General features: G+C 38.4%; 1 protein-coding gene across 15 annotated transcripts in view; it reads right to left on the reverse strand.

Annotated features, from left to right (window-relative positions):
* NT5C2 (5'-nucleotidase, cytosolic II) overlaps positions 1-10492 on the reverse strand; it is a 178655-nt gene that overhangs the window by 14569 nt on the left and 153594 nt on the right. For 9 of the 15 annotated variants that reach the window (XM_032281472.1, XM_032281471.1, XM_032281474.1 and 6 more), the window contains 3 exons: positions 5424-5541; positions 4487-4582; positions 3817-3840 (listed from right to left, as the gene is read on the reverse strand). In XM_032281472.1, coding sequence (XP_032137363.1) covers positions 3817-3840; positions 4487-4582; positions 5424-5541 — 238 coding nt within the window. The remainder of the gene's footprint in view (positions 1-3816; positions 3841-4486; positions 4583-5423; positions 5542-10492) is intronic. The other 6 variants (XM_032281473.1, XM_032281479.1, XM_032281483.1 and 3 more) reach the window with 1 other exon arrangement.

The following is a 10492-nucleotide window of genomic DNA, read 5'->3' on the forward strand; positions in this document are numbered from 1 at the left end:
ATGTATGTATGTATGTATAGGATACATCAGATGTTAAGGCACTAAATTATTTATGTATTTATTTGACACAGTCTTGCTCTGTCACCCAGGCTGGAGTGCAGTGGCACGATCTCGGCTCACTGCAACCTCTGCTTCCCAGGTTCAAGCAATTCTCCTGCCTCAGCCTCCTGAGTAGCTGGGATTACAGGTGTGCGCCACTACACCCGGATAATTTTTTGTATTTTTAGTAGAGACGGGTTTCACCATGTTGGTCAAGGCTGGTCTCCAACTCCTAACATAGTGATTGATCCACCCACCTCAGCCTCGCAAAGTGCTGGGATTACAGGCAGGAGCCACCGCACCCAGCCTTTATTTTTAATTTACTTATATATATACTTTGAGACAGCATCTCGCTTTGTCACCACTTGGCTTACTGCAGCCTTGACAGCCTGGGCTCAAAGCAATCCTTCCACCTCAGCTTCCTGAGTAGCTGTGACTACAGGCGCACACCACAGTGCCTGGCTAATTTTTAAAAATTTTTTGTAGAAATGGGGTTTCGCCATGTTGCTAAATCTGGTCTCAAACTCCCGGGCTCAAGTGATCTGCCTACCTCAGCCTCCCAAAGTGCTGGGATTACAGGAGCCAGTGCCCGGCCTATTTTTTAGCAAAAGCTAATTTGATATAGAGACAAAGTACTGGGATCAGTTAGGTGTTATTGCGGTAGTCCAAATGAGAACAGCAGGGCCTGTTCTAGAGTGGTGACCCAGGAAATTAAAAGGAAGAATATATTTTAGAGAGATTACCAAGGCAAAATAAAACCCAGCAAACTGAGCAGATTTGGCAGGGAGGACATTAAGAGTCATAGATGATGTTCATGCTATGGTTTCTCTGAGAGGTGGTTGGTACTATGAACAGAAATATGAAAACTAGGTAAGAAGTGATGTCAGTAGTTCTATTTTGGCTATATTAAGCTTGAAGTAAACAGATTTTTATCAGGCAACTAGAAACATAGGTCAAGAACTTAAAACAGAGATTCAGACTTGAGAGATAACTGAGATCATCTATGTACAGATACTCAATGGAATCATGAAAAGTATGAGGAGATGAAGTCACTTAATGTGCAAGGAAGAAAGAAAAGAGACAGAACAGAACCATGAAGAAAATTCAGGATTTAAAAGAAAAAAAGCCAGTGAAACAGAATTTGTTAAAGATCCAGAAACACTTCTAAAAGAAAACATTTCAGAGAAACTAAAAGGGAAAAATACTGAAATATAAAAATACACAATTATGACAGTGAATACACGGAGATTAACAATCTAAATAAAGGAAATCGAATTTAAAGTTCACACTCAGAGTAACCTGGATAAATTCCTGCTTGGGTTTTTTAACTACAAATGGCATAAACTCCAGTGAGACACATAAAATCACATTAGTTCCCTGTCTTAAGTCACTCTTCTGAAATGAGAGTTCCCAATAATGAATAACTTTGTAGAGTACCTCATCATCTAGCTTTCCAAGATTTTCTTTAATGAAAAGTAAGGTGGAAGGTAACAATAAAAAATCTTCAGTCAGGTTTAATAAGCTGACGCTATCTCCTTAGATATAATATACTTGTCTATTCCCTCCATCGGTAAAGAAAAATTCCTTTACATAAAGATGGCTAACAGTTATTTATTAGGCAGTTAGAACCCAAATTGATTTATAAATATAGTTAGCAATTACACTGTAAACTCAGTGTCAAATCACACCAGTATATATTTAAAATAAAAATCAACGTGGGGGAGGTAATGTATCATAAAAGAAGAAAGCTACATTTGGACTGGGAAGAAAACAGTTATCACACAGATTACTAACTTTCTGTGACTCACAGAATAAAGATTTGTTAAATAATAAGGTCCTAACTCATGAGCAAAGCCTCTTGGAGCTCTTCTTTTCCAGCCTTGTCTGCCACTGTAAACAGCTTTGATAACTATTTCTTCCTTTCCCTCTATCTTCAGTCTCTTTTCATGGGCATTTTAATTTTATTACTTTATTTTTATTTTTTTGAGACAGGGTCTTGCTCTGTTGCCCAGGCTGTAGTACAGTGGTGTGAACTCAGCTCACTGCAGCCTCAACCTCCTGAGCTCAAGCAATCCTCCTGCCTCAATCTCCCATGTACCTGGGACCATAGGCATGCACCACCATGCTCAGCTAATTTTTAGTATTTGTAGAGATGGGGTTTCACTTTACTGCTGGTCTTGAACTCAGGCTCAAGCAGTCTTCTTGCCTTGCCCTCCCAAAGTGCTGAGATTACAGGCATGAGACACTGTGCTAGACCAGCTTTTCTTTTTAACTCTAAAGACGGAACAGTGCTAAGTGCTGTTTGGATAATTCTGCATTTACTCATAAATGACTTATTTTTGAAACACTATTAAATGCATTAGGGAAAGGAGCTATGTAGAAACTTTACTGGCTTATTTAGGGTAAGAGAGGAAGTCTGTGGATCTTGAGTTAGTAAATGTGATCAAAGTACTAATTTGTCAAACTACTTCTCTTTTCCTCTCTGCCTATCCCTCCCTCAAAATGCAAAAATTCCTTTTTAGACATAATAGAACCCTGGTTCATCTTGAGATTCTGAATTATGATGACAATATCAGTATATAAAATAGTTTAAGTTACTAGTACAACCTATAATCACTTCATATTCTAAATCCTATTTCCCGATATTCACGGATCCTGAACAAACCCCTCATGAAAGAAACAGTGAAGGAAAGGTAGATGTAACAATGGCCTGCCCAGATGTGTCAAGATGGGTGTTTACTTCACACTGTTCTTACTATGTATACATGGAGATCTCTGCGCCTGTGTATTGTCAGTAATGCCAACTGAAGAGTCTTATATCAAATGCTTCATTTCTAAGGGGCATCTTGTGGCCTCAAATCCAAAGGAAGCTCTGGTACAATTTCAGCCGGTTTATGTGCCTCTTATCACAAAAAAAGACACTATATTTTTAAACATTTCAATGTAGCCTCCTGTTTTTCCTATTCTGCCATCAAGAATGAATAGTAAATGGAAAAGTTACATGAGAGACTGACACACATCCTATTCTGTTTAGGAGCTGCTGTTCTGACCCTAATACAATGTCAACAGTAAATAAGATAGCATAACAGTAGAGAAAATGTTTAACTGTAAAGCTACAGTTACAGAAGTCAAATGGTGGCATTATGATTTTTTAAAGAAAATATTGGGACATTTCACATACACAAAAAAGTAGATACTAAATTTCATCTGCTGTTTACTAGGGTGAAAAGTTCAAATTAGTGACAATAGTGGAAACATTTTTATTTTGAAAATAAAGCTTATCCTTATTTTATTATTTTTATTATTTTTGAGACAGAGTTTCGCTCTTGTTGCCCAGACTGGAGTGCAATGGTGCAATCTCAGCTTACCACAACCTCCGCTTCCCAGGTTCAAGCGATTCTCCTGCCTCAGCCTCCTGAGTAGCTGGGATTATAGGTATACACCACCACATCCAGCTAATTTTGTATTTTTTTAGAGACGAGGTTTCTCCATGTTGGCCAGGCTGGTCTCAAACTCCTGACCTCAGGTGATCCACCCACCTCGGCCTCCCAAAGTGCTGGGATTACAGGCGTCAGCCACCACGCCCAGCCTCCTTGTTTTAAATATTATTACCACATATTCATTTTAACCTTATGTTTAAAATGTTTTTAATGACACAATCAAATGTCTAGAGATGTTCATTAGAAGCTAAAAAAAAATATATTAGCTATTAAAAAATCTCTTAATCATTTAAATTGCTGTAATTTAAAATTTTTCAAAGCATTTTTATATACATACCTCTTCTGAACAGCTACCTGAGAACTGTATTAGAAAGAAGAAAATAAAAATCTTAGAATTTCAAAGAAGTCAAAACTACTAAAGTTCTTCTGGGTAAATTTCAAGATTAGGGTTTTTTTTTGTTTGTTTTTGGTTTTTGTATTTTTTTGAGACAGAGTCTCGCTCTGTTGCCCAGTCTGGAGTGCAGTGGCATCATCTCTGCTCACCACAGCCTCTGCCTCCCAGGTTTCAAGCGATTCTCCTGCCTTATCCTCCCAAGTAACTGGGACTACAGGCGTGAACCACCATGCCTGGCTAATTTTTGTATTTTTAGTAGAGACAGGGTTTCACCATATTGGCCAGGCTGGCCTCGAGCTCCTGACCTTGTGATCCACCCGCCTCAGCCTCCCAAAGTGCTGGGATTATAGGCATGAGCCTCCATGCCCGGCCAAGATTAGTTTTATTGTATGCTGTATAATTGGAAGACACTTAATTTAAACAAAATGTAATTGCTAACTATATGCCAGTTTGGGTTCTGACTGCCTAATTAATGTTAACTAATCTTATGTAAGGGAATTTTCTCTTTATGATGAAACGGAATAGGGAAATATATTATATCTGGGGAAACGATGTCATCTTCATACTGTTTGACTACAACATTAGAAAGACGTTAAAGGTTCTCTGTACTCACCCCCTTATAAAGTTAAATCCATGTGCACAGACCAAGAGGTTTCCATAGGCATCAACTTTCAAAAGATTTCCATATAGTGTGTCAAAGACAAGTCCCCTATGTGAAAATGAAGAACACTGTTGATAATGCAAAGTAATATAGGCAATAATTTTATGTAGTACTATTTAATCATCATGAATCAAACTTCATCTAATTCAAACTTTGTAGCAACTCAAATATGTCCTAAAACGATATAATTTCAGGGGCTAAAGTGAGTAAAGTCTTAAAAACTAATTCTAAAGCAACTAAAAAATATTGACTCTGTCCAGACAGATATCTTAATTGTTTTCTGTAAGAAACAAGAGCTTAATCAAACAAGGTATAAACAAAATTCCTCTTCCTACAGCTGGTACTACTCTAAAACATAGGCTTTTTTCTTGGACAACTGAGAAGGCTTACAGTTTCCTCCATTAGATGTTGTATGTGGGACACATACAACAGCATCTCAAATAAACATCATTTTCTTAATCCTAAATATTCCCTATCAAATCCAGAAATGCAAACTGCCAAGCTTCTATCATGTTAAGTATATTAGAAAAACACATACCTGTTTGCCAACAGCCCCAAATACGAACACCTGTGATTACTGTCCATTAGTTTTTGTAATCCCCCTTTTTACCTATAAGTGGGTCTTCCTTTGTTGCAATAAACTGAGCTTATTTCAGGAACACCCAGATATGGTGTATAAACTGAGTTTAATTCAGGAACACAAAGATATGGTGTATATGAAAAGTTCATGGTAATTTTAGAATCAACACCAACCAACCAAAAAAACAACAAAGAATTATTCAATGTTTTTCTGGGGTTTTTTGTTGTTGTTGTTTAAGGATAAATTTGGAATGTCTAATTTGGGGGGTAAGGAAAGTAGTCTTAATCCAAAAATATCTTGAAAAATTACCTGGTAGGGAATGTAGAATCATAAGCAAAGCTGAGCAACTCCTGGGGATAGCCAATAGAAACTAATCTCTCCACAGTAAGCTCAAAACCAAGGGACTCATACTCCGGGGACTTGTACACTGCACAAAGAGGAGGTTTTCATTAGTTAGCAGAAAGAACAGCCAATTAAAACAGAATGCAAATGAATGAATTTCTGCTCTTTCCCAATTCTTCCTCCCTTCTAATTCTGCCATTTTTCTTCTTCCCCCTCACACTCCATGTTCTGTACTGCCCGAAGTAATTAGAGAACTCAATTGTTAGTCTGTGGAAATAGGTCAGATTACATAGCAGGAGCCTAATAACAAGCTGAATTATCAAACCATTCAGTATAGTTCCTTCATTCTCAGGAAACCTATTCCAAACATTTTTTCCCTTTATTCTTTCATTTCCACAATTTTAAAAAATGAATATGCATAGCTGTGATATTAATTGTGAGAATAAAAGTACATAGAAAACTAGGTAAGGGAGGTCTATATATGTTGAAGGCTTCACTGTTGTGCATAACTGGTACAGAAATCCTTCAAAACGAACTTTTAAAATCATCTATTTTTGGAATTCCTTTCTGACTTAGTAGTTGCTTTATATGCCTTCTCCAATCAATATGATTAACTGTTTTCTGTATCAGATCTAAAAATGTATGCCATCAAAACTGTATTTTCCAAGCTATTACTGTAAACCAACCATAAAAAGACATGTTTGCGACAATTAGGGAAATCTATGAACTGGGAATTAGTCACTGAAGAACTGGTCGGGCGTTGTGGCTCATGCCTGTAATCCCAGCACTTTGGGAAGCTGAGGTGGGCAGATCACTTGAGGTGAGGAGTTCAAGACAAGCCTGGCCAACATGGTGAAACACTGTCTCTATTAAAATACAAAAAATTAGCTGGGAGTGGTGGCATGCACCAGTTTTCCTAGCTACCCAGGAGGCTGAGGTGGGAGAATTGCTTGAACTCGAGGCATGGAGGTTGCAGTGAGCTAAGATCACACCAGTGCACTCCAGCCTGGGTAACAGAGCGAGACTCTGTCTCAAAAAGAAAAGAAAAGAAAGAAAGATATTGAAGAATTATCATTCATTTTATTAGAAGTATGGCAGGATGGGTATATGCAAGTGTGTATAAAATAAAATCTCTCCTTATCCGCCAAAGGAGCACTGAGTTTGTTATAGGTCAAAGAACAGGAATTTCAGGCAATGGCGGAGTTCTCTCTACTACTGTATATGTTTGAAATTTTCCATAATGAAAAAACTTTTTAGAGTTATTACTGAAATTCAAGCATAAAGAAAATATTGCTCCTTTAAATAAGTTTCTTCCAAATGAAATATTTAGGTAAGACTCCATCAGTCTCCAGAAGTGAGTAAACCATATTAAAAATAATAACTAAAAAGACCTGCCAGCTTGCTAAATAGCAAATAAGGCAAAAATATTCATCCTATTCTTGTAATCTCATAATAGCAACTATTTTTATATTATGATAGTTCTTCCATCTACTATTAACATCTTTAGCTTATGGCTCAAACAGATTTCTCATTGCAGTTTGTATACCTATCCAAGTTGGTGCTATTATTTTAATGAGTGCAATTCAATTTTCCCTTTCCAAAAACAATCCTGTAGAATAGTTCTGGAAATACAGAACAGTAATACTAGTTGCCTCCTAGGAAGGGAACAGAGTGGCCTTTAAGAGACAAGCAAGGAGACTGTCACGTACCTCCTGTACCTTTAAAACTTATATTATGTATATCTATTTTTTAAATTGCAAGTTGGGCTGTCAAAATCCTTTAAGAAATATTTGTCAGATTTTAAAACCAGAAGCCTAAAATTTTTAAGGTCTTTTAGGAGAGACTTGAGTCTCATCTCATCAGAACAATGCCAAAAAAGCCATCTTTATTTCTTTCGTTGTTGCAAGGGTATTAATAATTTAATGCTAATGCTAACCCTAGCTAACATTTCCTATTTTTTTTTTTTCCTGAGTTGGAATCTCGCTCTGTTGCCGGGGCTGGAGTGCAGTGGCCATAATCTCAACTCACTGCAACCTCTGCCTACCGGATCCAAGCGATTCTCGTGACTCAGCCTCCCAAGTAGCTGGGATTACAGGTGCCCGCCACCACACCCAGCTAATTTTTGTATTTTTAGTTGAGATGGGAGTTTCACCATGTTGGCCAGGCTGGTCTCAAACTCCTGACCTCAAGTGATCTGACCACCTCAGCCTCCCAGCCATGGCTAACATTTTCAAAACTAGCTATATTACCTTCTTCCCCTTAACTCCTACTTCATCCTCTCCCCCCCTCCAAAAAAAAAAACTTGTTGAAGACTTAAGTGTGGAATTCCTAAATCTATATGATGTACACTGTGGTTTAAAAAATAAAGTGCTGGCCGGGCGTGGTGGCTCACGCCTGTAATCCCAGCACTTTGGGAGGCCGAGGCGGGTGGATCACGAGGTCAAGAGATCGAGACCATCCTGGTCAACATGGTGAAACCCCGTCTCTACTAAAAATACAAAAAATCAGCTGGGCATGATGGCGCATGCCTGTAATCCCAGCTACTCAGGAGGCTGAGGCAGGAGAATTGCCTGAACCCAGGAGGCAGAGGTTGCGGTGAGCCGAGATTGCGCCATTGCACTCCAGCCTGGGTAACAAGAGTGAAACTCCGTCTCAAAAAAAAAAAAATAAAAAAAAAATAAAAAAAATAAAGTGCTATATACACTAATAAAGAGCTGGTGTACCATAAAACCATAAGGCATGGCACCTACTGTTGTAAATTTGAGTTATGTTAAAAGTATAACCACTCTCACCTTACCCTCCTCAATGCCCCATTTTCCTAATCCAGTTGCAAGTAAATCTCATTTTAATACAATCTCCATAAAACAAAAATTATTTCTCAATCCTAACCAAGGCCCCATTTATTTCAAACAGTATTTAATGAAATAAGATTCCAGTATAGCTAAGTAATTTGGGTAATCTACTGACATTTATTCTTATAGGATTTGGTCCATATAAAATGTTTTCAACTGTTAATTTTTCAGAAGGACAATTTGCTGGATACGCCTTAAAGTGGAAGACAAAAAACAAATCTTAATTACTCCTACCCACATTCACCCCTAAAGCAGCTATTTTCTCCAGTTAGAGAATCAGGTAACTACAGAGCAATGGAGCAACTAGTGAATAAAACCTATGTCTATGAGACAATCTGGATTTGAGGGTCAAATTAATTTATTCCAAATTTTCAGTGAAAAACAATACAGGGAAGAAAAAGTCTCAAATTTCCATTTTGACAGCACAAATCCTAGAATAGCAGAAAATAAAAACACTACACTTGCCACATTATACTTTTTCGCAGGGCAGAATTTCCCAAGTGTTCAACTGAAGTGACTTTCTAGAAATTCCACCTGCAGAAATACTTCCTTTTTCTCATGAACTCAGAGTACTTCTTAAAAATATGATTTACCTTCCTCATTTGCCAACATGAAGTTCTGTAGCAAGTACAAATATCAGCTGAAGCCAAAATTTAGGTCTGAGTTTCATCCAAAAGCTCTTTGTAAGGCTGGGCGTGGTGACTCACACCTTTAATCCCAGCACTTTGGTAGTCCTAGGTGGATCACTTGAGGTCATGAGTTTGAGACCACCCTGGCCAATATGGCAAAACCCCATCTCTACTAAAAAATACAGTAATTAGCCAGGCATGGTGTCTCGTGCCTGTAGTCTCAGCTAACTGGGAGGCTGAGGCAGGAGAAATGCTTGAACCTGGGAGGCGGAGAATACAGTGATCCAAGATTGCATCACTGGGTGACAGAGCCAGGGTGACAGAGTGAGACTCCATCTCAAAAAACAAACAAACAAAAGCTCTTTTGTGGTAGGGTATATATACTACCACTGCAAAAAATAAATTTCTAGAATACATAAGCCATCAGAACTTAAGCTTGGGTGTTGAAACATATACCTCTCCCTCCAATTTTTTTCAACTAGTCCAAAATAAACTTCTCTACTCGCAAGTGGGAATGGGTTTGGTAAAAACAGTCCAAGTTCTACCCTGAGAACACTATCTATTTCACCAAGCTCTATATTAATCAGTAAGACCTACAAGCTATTGACATTGTCTCATAAGCTTCCTGGATAATCGTTTCAGCAACATGAACTCCCAGGTCACTAAATTATCTGCTACATAGTACAATCAAGGTTAGAGAAGCAGAACTGCAGCTGCACAGACCATGAGTGTAGATGTTTTATTCTAAGTGTCCCTCAGGAATAAATGCATTTGTTGTGGGCTGGTGGCAAAAATTCCTAAATCTTACTAAGTACCACCATTCCTTTAAAAATAAAAATAAAATATAAAAAGTAAAATTCCTTTTTTAATCAACCAGGCCCTTCAAAGCCAGCCTCAGATATTTATGGAAAACCATATATATATCACCTCAGACTTAGAGCTTTATGCTTCTCCACAGCTGCAAAGGCTCTAATTTCAATTTCTCTCCCACAACTGTGGCAAGTAAATGATGCACAGCTTCAAGCTCAACTCTCACAAATGACTTTCTGTGGTTCCAAAACCCAGGCAATAGTTTCACATTATCTGCTTATTTCTTCTCCCAGAAGGTACTCTGGCCTACCCCAAGTTACTCAATATCCAAAGACAAAGAAGGGCTAGAGTCCAAAAAAGAAGACTGCTTCAGCCACTAGGGCAGCACACAGTGTTCTCAGGTTGCATAATTAGACTATAAAGAAAAAACCAAAGCTTTGAAAGTTCAAGTTATTGAGAGCATTTAAAGATATTCTTAGGCCAGGTGCAGTGGCTCACACCTGTAATCCCAGCACTTTGGGAGGCCGAGGTGGGCGGATCACTAGGTCAAGAGATCGAGACCATCCTGGCCAACATGGTGAAACCCTATCTCTACTAAAAATACAAAAATTAGCTGGGCGTGTTGGCACGCGCCTGAGGTCCCAGCTACTCGGAGGCTGAGGCGGAAGAATCGCTTGAACCCAAGAGGTTGCAGTGAGCCGAGACTGTGCCATTGCACTCCAGCCTGGCAACAGAGCAAGACTCC

This window comes from Sapajus apella, unplaced genomic scaffold (assembly GCF_009761245.1).
Source record: "Sapajus apella isolate SASKATOON/1434 unplaced genomic scaffold, GSC_monkey_1.0 scaffold13, whole genome shotgun sequence".
NCBI classification, from domain to species: domain Eukaryota; kingdom Metazoa; phylum Chordata; class Mammalia; order Primates; family Cebidae; genus Sapajus; species Sapajus apella.